This window comes from Mytilus californianus, unplaced genomic scaffold, assembly GCF_021869535.1.
Source record: "Mytilus californianus isolate M0D057914Y unplaced genomic scaffold, xbMytCali1.0.p SCAF_28, whole genome shotgun sequence".
Lineage (NCBI taxonomy): Eukaryota > Metazoa > Mollusca > Bivalvia > Mytilida > Mytilidae > Mytilus > Mytilus californianus.
Genome location: NW_026262677.1, coordinates 2402687 through 2421322, shown reverse-complemented (window position 1 = coordinate 2421322; position 18636 = coordinate 2402687). Strand labels below are relative to the sequence as shown.

Genomic DNA, 18636 nt, shown 5'->3' with positions numbered 1-18636 from the left:
AAATATTTAATCAAATTCTATATTCAGAGATATATCAAGCTTGGACATAGTGTCTGTAGTTTTTCCATTTGTTCAGTTATACCTCTAATGTTGAATAATGAAGGAACCTTTTTTGATTTCTGTTTCATTTAGAATTTTTTCTTTAACGCCTTTTCAATTCTATGGTAACAGGAAAAGGGGTGTTTGCTGAAAGATCTTTTAACAAAGGTGAATTTCTTCTGGAGTATGATGGGGATCTTGTTTCTAACAAAGAGGGAAGTAAGAGATTGGAGGTACACAGCAACACCTTAGGCTGCTATGTGTTTTTTTTCAAGTATGGAGGCAAAAGTTTAAGGTAGGTGTTTAGCCTTTTTAACTCACCTTTCCTGAAAGGAAATGTGAGCTTTTGCCATCACTTAGCTTCAATCCTGATCACTACAATGGTCATAGCCTACAAGCATTTCGGGGACAAATTTGATCAAAATTATTCAGAAAAGATTTGAGACTACAAACAAATTACAATATGAGACAATTATACAGACTAACTACATACAACAATTTTGAATAAATATTTGACTTATATGTAATATAAGTTTTGTTTATACAAACAAGCATATAATTAATATATGGTGAAAGATGCTGACATCATTGATACATTTAACATCATTCACCACCTGTTTTAGCTTGAGAATAATTTCTATGGTATTTGACACTTTGAGGTTATGTAGTCTCACCAGGACAAACATTAATCTTTAATTTCCTAATCAGATTCATGTCAAAAACAATTACTCTTGGTGAGGAAATGCAGATTATGATAACAGATCTTATAAAATTTATTGCACAGCAATTAGTATATCATTCTGAAGGCCAAGTGAGGTCAGTCTCCTCCCATGGTATGATTGATGTACCCAATCTGTGTGTGAAGCCATATATGCATAGTCTTTGTATAATAACTTTCTATGTTCATAGCAGTCTGACTAGTTGATATAGTTTACAGTGCTATTATTCAATTTACCACCCACCATCCATCTTCCTAACACCTTCAATAATGTTTCATGACAAGGGAAACATTTCAGCAATTTTACTAGTGATATATATTATTTTTCTTTTCATATTATATTTCCTTGATGGAATTTTATCACGAGTAATTTCTAAAATTTCATTCTTCCCCAAGCATTTCGGGGACAAATTTGATCAAAATTATTCCAGGGCCAGTTTGATAGACCCTGCTACTTACTACTTGTAATAGCACCACATGGGCTATCCCCTGATGCAGACCTTGCACAACCCGGCTGCATGAGATGTCTATTCTCATCCTCTCTGTGGAGACACTCCACTTCCTGGCTAGCGCATTGTCGGGCAGGCAGGTTCTTCCTCACACTGAAGGTTGCAAGCTGACTTGCTCAGGCAGGAACTCAAACTTTTATTTTGTATGCTGAGTGTTTCTCAAGGGCCAAAACTGAATAAAATTATTATTCTTACATATCTTCCTGTTTAAAGCCAGTGTGACTTGCAAGGATTATGTTTTGGTTAACACACAGATATCCCTTATGTTAAATTTGGTTTAGTTGTGTTTGGAGTTGGTCATTGGTGTAAAATGCTCAAATATGTGGGTTGCTGTCTTGACTTTAATTGAGATTTGCTATATCAGGAGTGTTTACTTGAACTAAATATTGAACTTCAGGACTTCTCATCAATACACACAGAACATAATTTACCTAAATTACAGCTATATAATACAGGTTGATGTGATCATTAAACTTTTCATTTCATCAATGGAAGGCTTACATTATGAAACTTTGCTCTTTAGGATAGGTAAATAAATATAACTCAAAATATTGAGTATGCCTGCCATTGGCGACCTACAATGTTTTGTTCACTGACACTATACATTTATAAACGGAAGTTTTTGCATACCACTCGACGACAACAAAATAATAAACAACCACCTTCTTAAACTACAGGAAATATTTACACCTATGAGATTTCCGAAAAGATTAGAGACTACAAGAAAATTACAATATGAGACAATTATACAGACTAACTACATACAATAAGTTTGAATAAAAAATGTATAAAAATTGATTTGAAGAGGTTGTAAAACAGTGACTGGCAGCACAAGTCTTTGATAACAATCCCTTATTTTCAGTTTCTCTCTAAAAAACTGAACATCAAGTATTCAAATTGTATATACTTTCACTTTTGTGTTTTTATACGCCCGTTTACGGGACGTATTATGGTATACTGTTGTCAGTCTGTCCGTCTGTCCATCTGTCCGTTGTCAACATGTCGGACAATAACTCAAAAACACTTTAACCAATTTGTATATAACTTTGCTGAATTGTTTACAGCTATTGACGTGAGCTCCCTTTTGATTTTTATAAATTTCAGAATTTACGTTTCCGAGTTCTGGGGTTTTATTCATTAAAAAAGGGGGGATTTCCCAGTTTTCATACAATAACTCCAAAATGCTTTCAGCAGTTTTCATGAAACTTTGCTGAATTGTTTATATCTATTGACATAAGCTCACTTTCAATTTTTTTTTAAATTTTAGACTTTATGTTTGTGAGTTATGATTAAAAAAAAAGGGGGGGATTTTCCAGTTTTCAAATTTCATCAACATGTCGGGCAATAACTCAAAAACGCTTTAACCAGTTTGTATTAAACTATGCTGAATTGTTTATTTCTATTGACGTGAGCTCCCTTTCGATTTTTATAAATTTCAGCTTTTACGTTTCCGAGTTATGAGGTTTTATTCTTTAAAAAATGGGGGATTTCCCTGTTTTCGGACAATAACTCAAAAATGCTTTGAGCAGTTTTCATAAAACTTTGCTGAATTGTTTATATCTATTGACGTAAGCTCTCTTTCAATTTTTACAAATTTTTGACTTTATATTTCTGAGTTATGATTAAAAAAAAAGAGGGGATTTTTCAGTTTTCAAACTTCTGATATTTTGTTTAGAAAACAGGGGGGGGATTTCCCAGTTGTCGGACAATAAAACACTTAGAGCAGTATTTCTAGTTGATCTTATTAATCTATTTAAAGCATAAAGACCAACTAAAAGGGTGGCGAGCTGATCATGCGCTCATGGCACAGCTCTTTATTCTTTTTGGTAAAAGGATTATTTAGTTCTATCCTGTTACCAAATTTGACTTTCTGTTACAAATAAGGAGTGCTGCATATTGTGTTGTTAATAAAAAAAATAATATAATTGGGACAATGAAAATACTGTTTCTTTTATATGAGTTAAAATAATCAAATATACCATTTCATGTAAATGAAATTTACAATTATAAACTATTTCAAGAGGTTTCAGATATTGATTGTCTATCCTGTTACTTAAACAATAGAAACAGGATAGACAGTAACAAAATGTTAACAGTTTTTCAAACATCTTCTCCTCTGAAACTACTGAATGGATTTGGATGAAACTTAGCATTATTGTTCATTAGGGTATCCTGCACAAAGTTTATGCTTCGATTTTTGATCCTTCGAAAAACATGGCCACCGATACTAAAAATTGAACATAGGGGTCAAACAACAGTTTTTCGCAAATATCTCAAAAATCATTAGGTTTAGGCAAATTCTGGTAGGTTGAAAGTGTTCAGCATGATGAGAGCTGCCTGTGTGCTGATTTTCCTGAAAATCTGTCAACTGATGTTTGAGTTATTGCCCTTTTTGACATTTTTGGCTATTTTTGATTTTATTATTTCAAAAATCTAGTCTTCTCTGAAACTACTATTCAAAATCAATTGAAATTTGATAAGATTGTTCCTTATTGTGTACTGCAAAAAGTTGGTGCTTGGATTTAGGATTGGTTGAAAAACATGCCGCCCTTACTAGAAATAGAACATTGTGGTCAAAATGCTGTTTTTGCTATTATTTCCTGAATTATATAAATAAAAATGAAGATGAAAGCTACTTTCAAGGTAAACATGGTATCCTTAGTTGAATGGTGATGATGAAAATTTGTTTTGGAGACCTATTTTCCCGCAAATTTTTACACTTGCTCAGATTTCATCGTTTTCTTAGTTGTAATTGTTCTTTAAACACAAATAACATTGTTTTGAATAAAGAATTTGTTGGTAACAGCATAGACAAGAAAAATAGATCACCACATAATTTAATTTTCTACATCACTTCAATTTCGTTTTGCTGCACATTTTTGTGTGAAGTGTATCATTTATAACTAAAAAAACTGAATGAGCTTCTGAACTTATCACAGTTAAATTCTGTATTTATAGGGAGAAAATGGGCCTCGGTGGCCAAGTGGTCTAAGTAATCCTACTACTGTAATCACTAGCCAGTCAACACTGAGATTGTGAGTTTGGACCCCGCTCGTGCGGATACACTCGACTCCAATCTTAATTGACTAGGATTGTCAGTTTTCCTATCGAAGGTCAGTGGTTTTCTCCGGGCACTCCGGCTTCCTCCACCTATAAAAACTGACCGCCACGAAATAGCCCAAATGTGGCGCTAAAAAGTGGCGTTAAAACACCAACAATCAATCAATAGGGAGAAATTATTTCATGGCTGATTTAGTGCCAGTAACAGGATAGACATACTTTTCCTGTATGCCAACTTAATTTAATTTGTATAAAGAATATTTCATTAGATATTAAAGAAATAGTGTTTTCCCGTTAGGTTTGTTATTTAGCTACCAATTTATTACAACATGCAGTGATCATGGCAATCAGAAAACATAAAAAAAACAGTATTTGAATAACAATACTCGGACACTTTATGCATGATAGCAGTAAAAATGAGATTGAAATTATCACAATTTTACCCAAACTGATGTCAATCATGTATATTTTGATGCAATGAATCATAAATCATACAAGCCTTCGTTAAAGCACTAAAGATACAATTTTTTCCAAAAAATAAAAAAAAAATATAGTAGAGGTGTACTGAAAAGTTTACGTTTTTTGAAAATGACCCATACAGATGAAAGATTTGGGGATCAGTAGATCAAAGTTCAAGGTCACACTTACTTAAATAGATATATTTTTTAGTTAAAAATTGGTTTTTATACGACCGTATAATGGTATGATGTTGTTGTCGTCTGCATCTGCATCGTCGTCATCTGCGTCGTTGTCCGAAGACACATTTGGTTTCCGTACATTAACTTTAGTTTAAGTGAATGGATCTCTATGAAATATTTTAAGAAGGTTCAATACCACCAAAGGAAGGTTGGGATTCATTTTGGGGATGATGGTCCCAACCGTTTAGGAATTAGGGGCCCAAAAGAGGCCCAAAACAAGTATTTTTCTAGTTTCAGGATAATAACTTGTGTATAATTATTTTGATTGCTCTGAAATTGTACCACAATGTTTAATACCACAAGTAGAAGGTTGGGATTTATTTTAGGGGTTATGGTGCCAACAGTTTAGGAATTAAGGGCCAAAAATGGGCCAAAAACAAGCATTTTTGTAGTTTCCAGACAATAACTTGTGTGTGAGTGTATGGATCTCTCTGACATTGTACAACAAGGTTCCATATCACAAAGGAAAGTCTGGGAATGAGTTTGGGGGTAATTGCCCCAAACATGCAGGAAAAAGGGACCAAAAAAGGGCCAAAAACAAGCATTTTTCTAGTTTCAAGGCAATAACTTGTGTTTAAGTAAATAGATCTCTCTAAAATTGTACTACAAGGTTCCATACTACAAAAGAAAGGCTGGGATTGAGTTTTGGGGTAATTGCTCCAAGGAGGGATTCAAAAATATTTTTTCCAATTTTTTAAGGGGTTCCTATTTTTTTTTCAAAATTTTTCAAATTTCAAATTTTTGAAAAGTTTCAAGAAGACAGAAGAAACCATCAGTTGCACAGTATTGCACAATAGATTTGTAAGATCTTTGACCACATTTATTTTGTGTCAGAAACCTATATTATGTCAAAAATTTGATCACAATCCAAATTCAGACAGTATCAAGCTTAAATATTGTGTCTAAATTTGCCCCAACTGTTCAGGGTTCGACCTCTGCGGTCGTATCAGGCTGCGTTCAGCGAAGCATTTTATTAATGTTTAACTTCTGTAAGCCTTCATGGATATAAATAAAAGGTATACAAGTGATATCTTTAGGAGTAGTGAAGACACCTATATTTGACTTTATTTTTGGGGTCAGCAGGTCAAATGGTCAAGGTCACACTTACTGGATGAAATACAATTTTTCTTCTGAAAATTGGTTTCTGATGCATAAGTTCTTTAAGCATTTGTTACAGGCAAAATTGTTCTTTAATATTATGACATAAAGAAAACATCCCACTCACAATCATTCATCTTCTATAATGTTCATAATAGTTCTCTTATTATATCACTCATCAAACTGTCAATGACTTTGGGAAAGTCCAAGTAAAATAGTATGATTTGCTCTGAAATCTTGTATTCTTTTTACTAGTCATTTAAGTTCATTCTCTTTTACTAGTCATTTAAGGTCATTCTCTTCATTAAAATGTTCTGCAGTCATAAATTTTTCCTTATCTTAATAGAAATGATATTAGATACTAAAGTAAAATATTGTCAAATTTTCAGTTCTAACAGCCTTCATGGTTAATAATGAAACTTACACAGGTGAAGACTTTTTGGGTAAGGAAGACGACTGTTGATTTTTGGTGTCAGTAGCTATATATAGGTCAAAGGTCAATCTCGCACATTCTTACATTCAAGTAGTCAGCTGAAAATTTATACTTTTACCATGAAACAAACATTGTATCTCAATCATTATTTTAGCATAGATGCTACTTTTTCTAAACAAAAGGGAAGGTTTGTCAATGATGGAGTTGGAGCAGATGAGAATGCTGTAATGAAAAAAATTGTTGTGGATAGGAGCCCACATTTAGTTTTATTTGCCATAAGAGATATAAATTCAGGAGATGAAGTCAGGTATGACTATGGTGATGCAAGTCGAAACCTTCCATGGAGAAAGAAACCATTTAAAGGGGAAAAAAAAAATATGGTAAGTTCAATGAGATATGATAAAACATGTTTCTGTTGTGATGAATGATGAAGTCAATCCAAAAAATACAGGTGAGCTATTAAGACTCTTGAGACCGTCTTGTTTTTGTACTAGTCTAAAACTTGCTAAGAAATATTTCATTCAGATAGATATATTTTCAAAAGATAGCCTTTTCAAAGCTTTATTACATGATAGAGTACTAGTGGTATACATCAACACATTGTGTGCTTAAGTAATTACTTTATTAATTAAAGTAAAAAAGAAAATCACAGACTTTTAACTGTTTGTCAAAATTGTTAAAAAAAATATAACTGCCTTTTCAAAACTGCATTAATTTGTTGAAATCAATATCACTGCCTTGTCACAGATTTTAATATTTTACAGTCTTTTCAAGGGCTGTTGTTACATTAGTGATATACGACTTTTAATTTATGCCCAACTTGTAAGAAGGTGGGGTGTATCTAGCAACCACCTTCCATTTGTTGATAAACAATTTGGGTTAAATTATATCCCCACTCTATAGAGTAGGGGCTATATTGCAATGACCTTGTCCATCCGTTTGTCTGTCCATTCGTTCGTTCGTCCGACTTCAAAATTCTTTGTCAAACACTTCTTCAATATGAATGCGTGGAATGACTTCATACTTGGCCACCAGCGTAACAGTGATGAGTTCTAAGGTATGAACACTTTTCAGATTTTTCAGATACCAACTTCCTGTTTGCCGATACTTTGAAAAAATTTCAATATGTAAAATGAACTTCAAAATTTTTTGTCAAACACTTCTCCAATATGAATGAGCGGAATGACTGCATACTTGGCCACCAGCTTAACAGTGATGAGTTTTAACGTGTGAGCACTTTTCAGATTTTTCAGATACCAACTTCCTGTTTGCCGATACTTTGAAAAATTTTCAATATGTAAAATGAACTTCAAAATTTTTCGTCAAACACTTCTTAAATATGAATGTGCATTAAGCAACCATCCATCCATCCATCTCTGCATCCGCTGTGTGGCAGAGTGATTTCATATGTAGTGCAAAGTTACAAAAGTAAGACATAGTTCTTTACTTATACTTTCAGTTCTGCACTGGTTACAGGATTCAGAAAATGCTTGCTGACATTTTATCACTTTCCTATATGTATCATTCTCATGCCAGCTGTTTTTTCAAAGTGTACAGGTATTCACTTGTATGAATTGTGTTATATCCCAACAAACGATACTTTGTTGAAATTTACTCATTGTGTGAACTTTGTAAAAATTAAATGTATATCTTACAGATATTGAAAGAATGTTGTGTTTCAATAAGAAGACTGGAGATTAAAGATAATAGTCATCAAGTGGCATGTATGTTATATGAATTTGTATAGAAGTTCTGAGCTTAAGATTACTTAGGTGAAATTTTAAAAATCTAGAATATAGAATTGATACTATAAAACAGAAGAGCATTAAACAAGGAACAAAATAAGCTAAATGTATTGATAGGTTATGGAACTTCTATTCAAGATATTTTATGCTAAAAAAAATAGCAAGAAAAGGCTTTTTCTGACTTTTACCTTATATTTAGAATTAGCATTATTTGGGTCTCTAATTGTGAGAAAAGAAATCTAGAGTTGGGGGGTACTAGCTCGTACAGTCAAACCTCGTGTCGAAAACTCGGATGAGTCGAGGTAATTTCTCGGTCCTGGTAAAATTCCTGTTTGCTCAATGCATTATCATTATCATAGATAAAGATAAACTGTAAAACGCAAAAATGTTCAGCAAAGAAAGATCTTCAAATAAGTCAATATGACTAAAACTGTTGATTGACCCCATAAGGAATTATTGACCTTTAAAGAAAATTTTACACATTTTGTTCATCAAGTTTGTTAACTTTTAAAAATCTTCTCCTCTGAAACTACTAAACTAATTTCAACCACACTTAAACTGAATGATCCTTTGCGTATCTAGAATAAAATTTTAAATTGTTTGGTAAAACAAAAATGGCCGCCCCGGCTGTAAATAGAACAGGGGTAAAATGAAGTTTTTGGCTTATATCTCAAAAACTAAAGCATTTAGTGCAAATCTGACAGGTAGTAAAAGTGTTCATTAGGTCAAGATCTACCTGCCAGGAAATTTTTAGACAAGTTGGACAACCAATTTTGGGGAAATCCCCCTTAATTGATAATTTTAAGGAAATTTTGCTGTTTTGGTTATTATCTTGAATAATATGATAGATAAAGATAAACTGTAAACAGTAAAAATATTCAGCAAAGTAAGATCTACATATAAGTCAAGTGACTAAAATTGTTTATTGACCCCTTAAGTAGATATTACCCTTTTAAAATATTTTTTTATGCCCCAGCCGTAGCAGTGGGGGCATTAAGTTTTACCCTTGTCCGTCTGTACGTACGTCCCAAAATTGGTTTCCGTTCTCTAACTTGAGTTTGCCTCAACCAAATGTTATGAAACTTATAAACAATGCTTATTACCACAAAACACAGATCAAGTTTGAATTTTGGTGGCGTCACTTTAACCTTTCTAGAGTTATATCCCTTTATAAATGGAAAAAGTGCAAAATTTTTAGTTTCCGTTCTCTAACTTAAGTTTGCCTCAACCAAATGTTATGAAACTTATACACAATGCTTATTACCACAAAACACAGATCAAGTTTGAATTTTGGTGGCGCCGCTTTAACCGTTCTAGAGTTATGCCCTTTATAAATGGAAAAATTGCAAAATTTTTATTTTCTTTTAAATATCAAGTAATTTTTAAAATTGGAGTTATCTTCCTTTGTCCATGATTATCAACTACAATCAATGCTTTATACAATGCAATGTTTAATTTTGACTTCCACTGATAAAACACAGATCAAGTTGAATTTGGGTATTGTCACTTTAACCATTATTGAGTTATGCCCCTTTATAAATCGAAAGATTGCAAAATTTTTAGTTTTCATTCTGTAACTTAAGTTTGCCCAAACCAAATGGGTACCACGATTTCCAGAGGATTGCAAGAACAAATTTAATATCCCGAGGACAAATTGATTTGTCCCGAAAACATGATTTTACATGGTGTTATACTGCTTAAATTAGTGTAACAGCATACAATTATATTGTTTAAGACGTTTAAGGTGTTTATACTCAATAAAAGTACAAGTTATCTTCAGAAAATCGATTTGTATGTCTTGTATGCAAATTCCTTGTTGAAAACAATATGGCGGACGTAATTATTCATAAGGTAGATAACTCGACTTGAAAGCAAAGTACTGTAATTTGGCAAGCTTAAATACCCGAAAGAAGTTATGATAACTGTATTAACTTTTCATAATTTCAGGTTTTTTAAAGAATCTATTCTTTCAGTACTTTTAATACTATTATTTTTTTTATGTTGTCTACCTTTTGAATAATTATGTCCGCCATATTGTTTTCAACAAGGAATTTGCATACAAGACCTACTAATCGATTTCTTGAAGTGAAATTGCACTTTTATTGAGTAAAAACGAATAATATCTTAAAATTATATTCTTTAATATTGTTTAAAGTAATATAACACCATGTAAAATCATGTTTTCGGGACAAATCAATTTGTCCTTGGGATATTCATTTGTTCTTGCAATCCTCGGGAAACTGTGGTATCGCAACCAAACATTATGAAACCTATACACAATATTCATTACCACAAAACTAAGATCAAGTACAAATTTTTCTTAATTTGTTCATCATGTTTGTTAATTTTCATAAAAAATTATGAAAGATAAAAAAAATCAGGAGAGCAATTCAGGCTCTCAAGAGCCTCTTGTTTTATATGCACCTGTTCTAAGTCAGGAGCCTGTTGCTAAGTGGTTATCATTTGTTGATGTAGTTCATAGGTGATTTTCATTTCTCATTTTGTATATAAATTAGACTGTTGGTTTTCCTGTTTGAAGCTTGTACATATGTTGAAGTTGTGCACCTGCTTTTTTAGAATCATTTGAATTTTTTTCCCCCGTTTTCCAGACTTGGGAACTTAAGAGGGTACAAGTTTGGTGTAATCAGCACCTCCTTCAGTTTTCAAACCAGATCCCTGAAATTTTACAGGAAGCTTGTACATATGATAAAGTTGTGCACCTGCTGTTATGGAATTGTTTGAAGGATTTATTTCTGTTCAGGTCATTTAAAACTATTAGGGCCAATGTTACAAAATATATTTACTGGGCAATAAAATCAACTTTTGGTGCTATTCTATATGCTTCTTAGGCAGCTTTCATATTACATTCAGCTGAGTGATCCAGTTTCCAAGGAATGTCAAGTTTACTTATAAAACTTTTAAGCACCAACTCCTTGTGCACAATGGTAATTCACTTGGTAATTTTCCATTTATTTCCATATCTTAACACTATTTTTCAAAAAATTCTTTGAAGGTGTTTCTCGACTCATTTAAAAAAGAGAATTTTTACCAGTTTTCCTATAAATTATCAGTGACATTTAAAAACAGAACCGTGTAGCTTTTTGTCAAAAATATATAAATATCAAATATATTGATCTTAATTATGTTTTTTAACTTTTATAATAACATAAACGGTACCTAATTTATTGCACCAGATGCGCATTTCAACAAATAATGCTTGAGGCCAAAATATTTGAAAACCAAAGCACTTATGCAAATGTTGAAGAGCAAATCAAATAATAAAGGACCAAAAGAATGACCAAAATCAGAACAATGAATCACAGCTTTGCATGAGGGAGATATTTTCCTTAAGGCTGTTCGCTTGTCACATTTTTGAATTTTTGTCAGATATTAAGAATTCTCTGGTTTAATCCATGTTAATACCTTACAAAATTTTGCTGACTTATAATTTTTAAACCCCCATTTTTCTTTTTATAAATTTTTTACATGTATAATTATATGACATATTTAAAAGTCTTATAAAATCTTTGTTATTTTTTAATAGTTTTTGAGTACTTAAACTTGGCAATGATAAAGCTATGAAAAATCAAGAGAGAACATTTTCCCGCCAAAATGTCAATGGCTAATATCTCGAAAACGAGCACACAGACCTATATTTTTTGTTGGCACTTTTGGTTCCTTTATTAATCCCCTATCAATATATACTAGTGTTATGAAAAACTTGTTATTTTGAAACTGAGTAGCGAACTTCCTTAATTTGTATAATTTCCAAAATTTATAACAGAAAATTTCAATATAACAATATCCATAATTTCATGCCAGAACCGAAGTACTGGCTACTGGGCTGGTGATAAATATTGATAAATATTAAATTATAACATACAAGTTTGATTAATGCCATATCTAAAAATCAATGAGTTACAGATAACACATATTTTGCACATATTATTATACCCCCACTTTAAAAAAGTGGGGGTATACTGTTTTACCTCTGTCTGTCCATCCGTCAGTCCATCCATCCATCCGTCAGTCCGTTCGTCAGTCCATCTGTCCCATGAATACTTTCATCGCATTTTTCTCAGGAACTACTTGACAAGGATTTCTGAAATTTGGTTTCAGGGTTAATGTAAGTAAGTTACTCCGTGTGATGCATTTTCAGATTCATCACTCAATAACTTCCTGTTTACTGAAATATTTCGGCAGGGGTATTATCAGTGAGCAGTTGCTCACAGTTTTACTTGTTTATTTTGTTCTTAAGAAAACTTTTGGGTTAGGTTAAATTGATATGTTGAGTAACACAGCATACATATATTGTTTATTGCTGATTCTTTTTGCCTGACTTTTGCAGAAAATTCTTTCATAATCTCAATTATTCATAGGCAATAGAGAAACATATACTGACAGTGATAGTGATATTGAGAACTTGACAAGGAAACGTAGAGGTATGTCTATTAATAGCACATTCCTTTTGAAATTGTATGCAATATCAATTTGGTCTTGGACTTAGTTAGAAGCATAGTAATTATATGCCCCACTGATAGTTATTTAGTTGTAACCTATTGTATTTGTACACACAACACTGAATATTTATAGAATAATTAATCCAAGAATTAAAATAAAGAAAAAAGTTCAATGTGTGACCAAACAACACATTAATACATGAATGTGCATACCACATGAGTTAGAGTTTTTCAGTCATGATTTTAATATTTTTCAATATTTTAATTCTTGGAGTAGTTATATTTTTTATTACATACATTGGCCAGGTTTGACGAAGTCAAAATCCAGTCTATAGTATGGTGATGTCAGGCAGGCAGATGGGTGGTACACAATTTGTGTAATCAACTCCTCTTACAGTTCCCAAGTTGAGGTCACCAAAAAAAATTTCTAACACAAAATTTTATTAAAATGAGCTGCCAGGTGTGCGGAAATGACAAATATACTCACAGCTTGACCTTACTTCCAGACTGGACCATTAATTATCAAAAGCTTCGATACGGGTGATTTATGATTTATTAACTGATCAGTTGTGGATCTGTGTGTATAAATATTGACAGTGTCTATTTCCTAAAATGTGTGTATAATTCATGCTGGGTGGTGACATTTTTTACATGTTAACAAGGAATTGAATATCTAATTTAGTAATATATAATTCCTTGATGGTTCTTAGTTTCAAACACCTACCGGGTTTGTTGAATACTATATGGATATTGATAAAATTGAGAATGGAAATGGGGAATATGTCAAAGAGACAACAACCGGACCAAAGAGCAGACAACAGCCGAAGGCCACCAATGGGTCTTCAACGCAGCGATAAAAAATCCGGCACCCTGAGGTGGTCCTCAGCTGGCCCCTAAATAAAATTGTGTACTAGTTCAGTGAAAATGGATGTCACACTAAACTCCAAAAACATATAAATGAACTAAAATTAAAAAACATACAAGACTAACAAAGGCCAGAGGCTCCTGACTTGGGACAGGCGCAAAAATGCAGCGGGGTTAAACATGTTTTGTGAGATCTCAACCCTCCCCCTATACCTCTAGCCAATGTAGAATAAAGAAACACATAGCAATACGCACAGTAAAACTCAGTTTAAAAGAATCCTGAGTCCAATGTCAGAATAGGTAACAAAAGAACTAAGCAAAATGACAATGATACATAAAAGAACAAAGGACTACTAGCAGTTACTGACATGCCAGCTCCAGAATTCAATTAAACTGATTGAAAGATTATGTCTTCATCATATGAAAATCAAGTACAATCCCTCCCGTTGGGGGTTTAGTATCATACCATCATAAAATATATGAGAAGAACATAACCCCTATCATGCCAACAATTGGTTTTAGAATAAATGTGTTTATTTCCGATGCAAAGACCCTATGAGTGAATCAATATTAATACCAAAATATGCAATCCTTAATGACTTGACAACAGTATTGTAACTATATCCTTTCCGAATAAGTCTGTTTAAAGGTTTGGTTAGCTTTTGAGGTGAATGCCGACATTTTTGTGCTTTGTAAAGAATATTACCATAAAATATTGGATGTGAAATACCTGAACGTATAAGATGTCTGCATGTTGATTTATATTTACGAATGATGTCCTTGTACTGATGATAAAATTTAGTAAATGTTTTGACTAGTTTGTGATATCGAAAACCCTGGTGTAATAATTTTTCAGTAATACAGAAATTTCTTTCGTTGAAATCAAATACGTTGTTACATACACGAGGGAATCGAGCAAGTTGAGATATATAAACACCATAAGATGGCGACAAGGGAACGTCACCATCTAAAAATGGATAATTAACAATAGGAAATGAAAAATCATCTCTTTTATCATAAATTTTGGTATTAAGCTTCCCGTTAAAGATAAAGATATCAAAATCCAGGAAGGGCAGTGTCCATTGTTAGTATTAGCTTTATTTAAAGTCAGTTCGGCAGGATAAATCTCTTTAGTGTACATACTGAAGTCGTCATTATTGAGAGTCAATATATCATCTAAATATCTCAAAGTGTTATTAAATTTTTGAATCAGACGTTGTTTCTATGGGTCTTTGCTGATTTTAGTCATAAATTGTAACTCGTAACAATACAGAAACAGGTCCGCAATAAGTGGTGCTCAGTTAGTCCCCATGGGAATTCCGATAACATGGCGATATACGGAATCTCCATAGCGAACAAAAATGTTATATAGTAAAAATTCAAGGGCAGTTATAGTATCAAAGCAGGTTCCAATTGACATAGTTCTTTTGTTTGTTGTTACTGAAAAATGACCTAAAAGAGTTTGAACATATATATTCGCATTCCGACTTTTTAAATGCCCATTTATAAAGGTGTGTGAATTTTTTCTTAATAAGATTATGATGCAACGTGGTATATAGGGTAGAAAAATCAAAACTTTGAACAGATTGGAAATCACCAATATAAGCATGCAATTTATCAAGTACTTCGAACGAATTTTTGACACTCCAAAAGTAATTAATTCCGCTATTTTCAAAGGCCTTATTTGAACAATTTATTACCAGGTTTTTGATTGTACCAAGTGTACTAGTAAGTAGAATAGATAGTTTAGTAGTGGAACAATGGCTTGAAGACGAAATAAATCTATATTTGGAAGGAGTTTTGTGCAGCTTTGGAAGCCAGTACATAGTTGGAACTTTCATTGTATTTGGTTCTGCTTGTAAAGAGGTAGCTAAAAGTTTATGTTTGTTACAGATGTCATTTTCCGAAAATGGAGTCAGTTGGAATGTTGGTGAATTCGTGATTTCCTTTTGTAGAACATCAATGTAAAATTTACGTAGAGGAAAACGATCTTAAGTTGAATTAAGAAATTAAAATACCAGACAGTAATTATATATATATAATTCATAGGTTTTATTTTGAATTTTTTGGAAAAAAGGGGGGGGGGGGAGTTCTACCAAACGACAGAGGGTGAGTAAATTGATTCAACAAGAAAAGGAGACTATTCAAGTCGTATACAAATGAAAATTACATCATATCTAATTTTAGAGAACTATTAATCATATCTGATGTTTTTTTCATCATGCTTATAAGATATTGATTGATAATTGGTATATATATAGTTTTATCATGACAAGTTACAGATCAAGTTCAAATTTTTGTTTCGGTCTAATAATTTTGTGCAGAGTTATGGTCCTTGGACTTGAAAAATTTTACGCATATAATCAGTTTTCCACACTGTTTTTAGTCATGCTTGAAGATATTGACATGATATTTACTTTTTGTTTACACCATGACAAGTTATAGAACAAGTTAGCATTTTGTTCCAGTATAATGAATTTTTATCCGGTAGGAGACTATGTATTGCCATGCAATACTCTCAGAATGCTTGTTCATACACTTTTGGGGGTTATGTGCCCCCCCAGTTAAGGAAGTTTTTGATCCGCCCCTGTTTGCCTACAGTTTTTTTGTTGTAGCTTGGACAATTTATCATTCATATGGGTACCACTCAAAACAACCTGAATATTCTCAACTTCTACAGTTAAAATCTCCAGGTGGCAATTGAGATTAATTTTTCAGATAATTTGAAAATATTGAGATAGCAAATGAAATATTGTCTTCCACAATGCTAAAAGATTCAAGAAACTCTACCAACTACTTGACTTATCAAAAGTTTTTCATGGCCAGCAAGTTCATTCAATTTTAAACACTTAAGATTTAAATCACCTCTATCAAGTGAAAATGTTACAAAATATAAAACAGTAACCTTAAAAGGAATAAATTTTCTTACATTCTTCATGTGAAAAGCATATCAAAAGATTGGAATGAAGCTTTGACATTGTGATGTCTCCTATTTTCAAGCTGCCAGACCCCAAATTCATTTTTGATTAGTTAGTAAGATTTTAATTTTGAGGGTAAACCCTTAGCAGAACATTGCATACAATCTTGTTTTTTAGTTTTGAAAATACCATCTGATGATGAAGATGAGGAGAACCAGGAATTTGACAAAAGTAATGAGGTTGAACAAGGTAACTTTAAATAAGTTTATCCATACATCTTTCCTACATGCATCAATTAATTTGCTAAATCTGGAGAACTTTTCATAGAATGATTAGAGAATTTGTTTGAGGCAGTGGCATGATTCGTTGTATCCTGTGTGAGATGTTTTACTATCCCATATCTATACATGTACTTCCTGTTTATTGAGTGTAAAGTTTGAATTTTTGTATTCTTTTTTGTATAATTTTCAATCATCTGCATCCTAAAAACCAATATTGGGACTGATTTGTGTGGCATCATTGTCCAAGGCCACTTTTCTTCTAAATTCAGTTTTATATTTGAATCTGGAGTCATGATTTATCATATGTCATTAAATTTTTCCTGTTTTATTTTAGTTTTGATACAACCATTAGAAGATAAGGAAGTTGGCAGTAATATTGAGGTTGAAGAAGGTAATGTGAACTTAATATATCTTACCTGAAAACTGTTGTTCAGGTATATTTCCAATTGCCTATGGTTTTCATACATTAATATAGTCCAATAAAAAGCAGAGCTTTGTCCTTAGTATAAATTTGCTTGGTTGTATTTACTGTTTTTTTATGCCATCGCCCTTAGCGGAGGGGCATTAAGTTTTACCCTTGTCCGTCTGTACGTCCGTCCGTACTTCCGTACGTCCCAAAATTGGTTTCTGTTCTCTAACTTGAGTTTGCATCAACCAAATGTTATGAAACTTATACACAATACTTATTACCACAAAACACAGATCAAGTTTGAATTTTGGTGGCGTCACTTTAACTATTCAAGAGTTATGCCCCTTTATAAATGGAAAAATTGCAAAATTTTTAGTTTCCGTTCTCTAACTTAAGTTTGCCTCAACCAAATGTTATGAGACTTATACATAATGCTTATTACCACAAAACACAGATCAAGTTTGAATTTTGGTTTTCGCACTCTAACTTAGTTTAAATGAATGGATCTTTATGAAATTTTACCATACGGTTCAATACCACAAAAGGAAGGTTGGGATTGATTTTGGGGGTTATGGTACCAACAGTTAAGGAATTAGGGGCCAAAATTGGCCAAAAATAAGCATTTTTGTAACTTCCAGACATAACTTGTGTGTTAGTGTATGGATCGCTCTGACATTGTACCACAAGGTTCCAAATCACGAAGGGAAAGCTGGGATTGATTTTGGGGGTAATTGCCACCAAATTTTAGGAATGAGGGGCCAAAAAAGGGGCAAAAAACAAGCATTTTTCTAGTTTCATGACAATAACTTGTGTGTAAGTGTATGGATCTTTATGAAATTGTACTACAAGGTTCCATATCACAAAGGGAAAGCTGGAATTTAGTTTGGGTGTAATTGCCCAAAACGTTTAGGAATAAGGGGCCAAAAAGGGGCCAAAAATAAGCATTTTTCTAGTTTCCAGACAATAACTTGTGTTCAAGTATATGGATCTCTCTGAAATTGTACTGCAAGGTACCATATCATAAAGGGAAGGCTGGGATTGATTTTGGGGGTAATTGCCTCAAAATTTTAGGAATTAGGGACCAAAAAGGGGCAAAAAAACAAGCATTTTTCTAGTTTCAGGACAATAACTTGTGTGTAAGTGTATGGATCTTTATGAAATTGTACTACAAGGTTTCATATCACAAAGGGAAAGCTGGAATTTAGTTTGGGTGTAATTGCCCAAAACGTTTAGGAATAAGGGGCCAAAAAGGGGCCAAAAATAAGCATTTTTCTAGTTTCCAGACAATAACTTGTGTTCAAGTATATGGATCTCTCTGAAATTGTACTGCAAGGTACCATATCATAAAGGGAAGGCTGGGATTGATTTTGGGGGTAATTGTCTCCAAATTTTAAGAATTAGGGG

At 32.7% G+C, this 18636-nt stretch overlaps 1 protein-coding gene across 1 annotated transcript; it reads left to right on the top strand.

Moving 5' to 3' along the window:
• Positions 1-161: 161 nt before the first annotated feature.
• LOC127732795 (N-lysine methyltransferase KMT5A-like) lies at positions 162-17243 on the top strand. Its single transcript, XM_052241971.1, has 6 exons — positions 162-334; positions 6710-6935; positions 8213-8279; positions 12680-12742; positions 16720-16791; positions 17158-17243. The coding sequence occupies exons 1-6, from the start codon at positions 162-164 to the stop codon at positions 17241-17243; spliced, it is 687 nt and encodes a 228-aa protein (XP_052097931.1).
• The last annotated feature ends 1393 nt before the right edge of the window (positions 17244-18636 follow it).

What these genes read in the sequence shown, in the direction of transcription:
- LOC127732795 (XM_052241971.1), top strand. Translation starts at nt 162, where the DNA reads ATGGTAACAGGAAAAGGGGTGTTTGCTGAAAGATCTTTTAACAAAGGT. An exon ending in AAGGGGAAAAAAAAAATATG is followed by an intron (nt 6,936 to 8,212) that starts GTAAGTTCAATG and finishes TATATCTTACAG; the next exon opens with ATATTGAAAGAATGTTGTGT. An exon ending in TAATAGTCATCAAGTGGCAT is followed by an intron (nt 8,280 to 12,679) that starts GTATGTTATATG and finishes AATTATTCATAG; the next exon opens with GCAATAGAGAAACATATACT.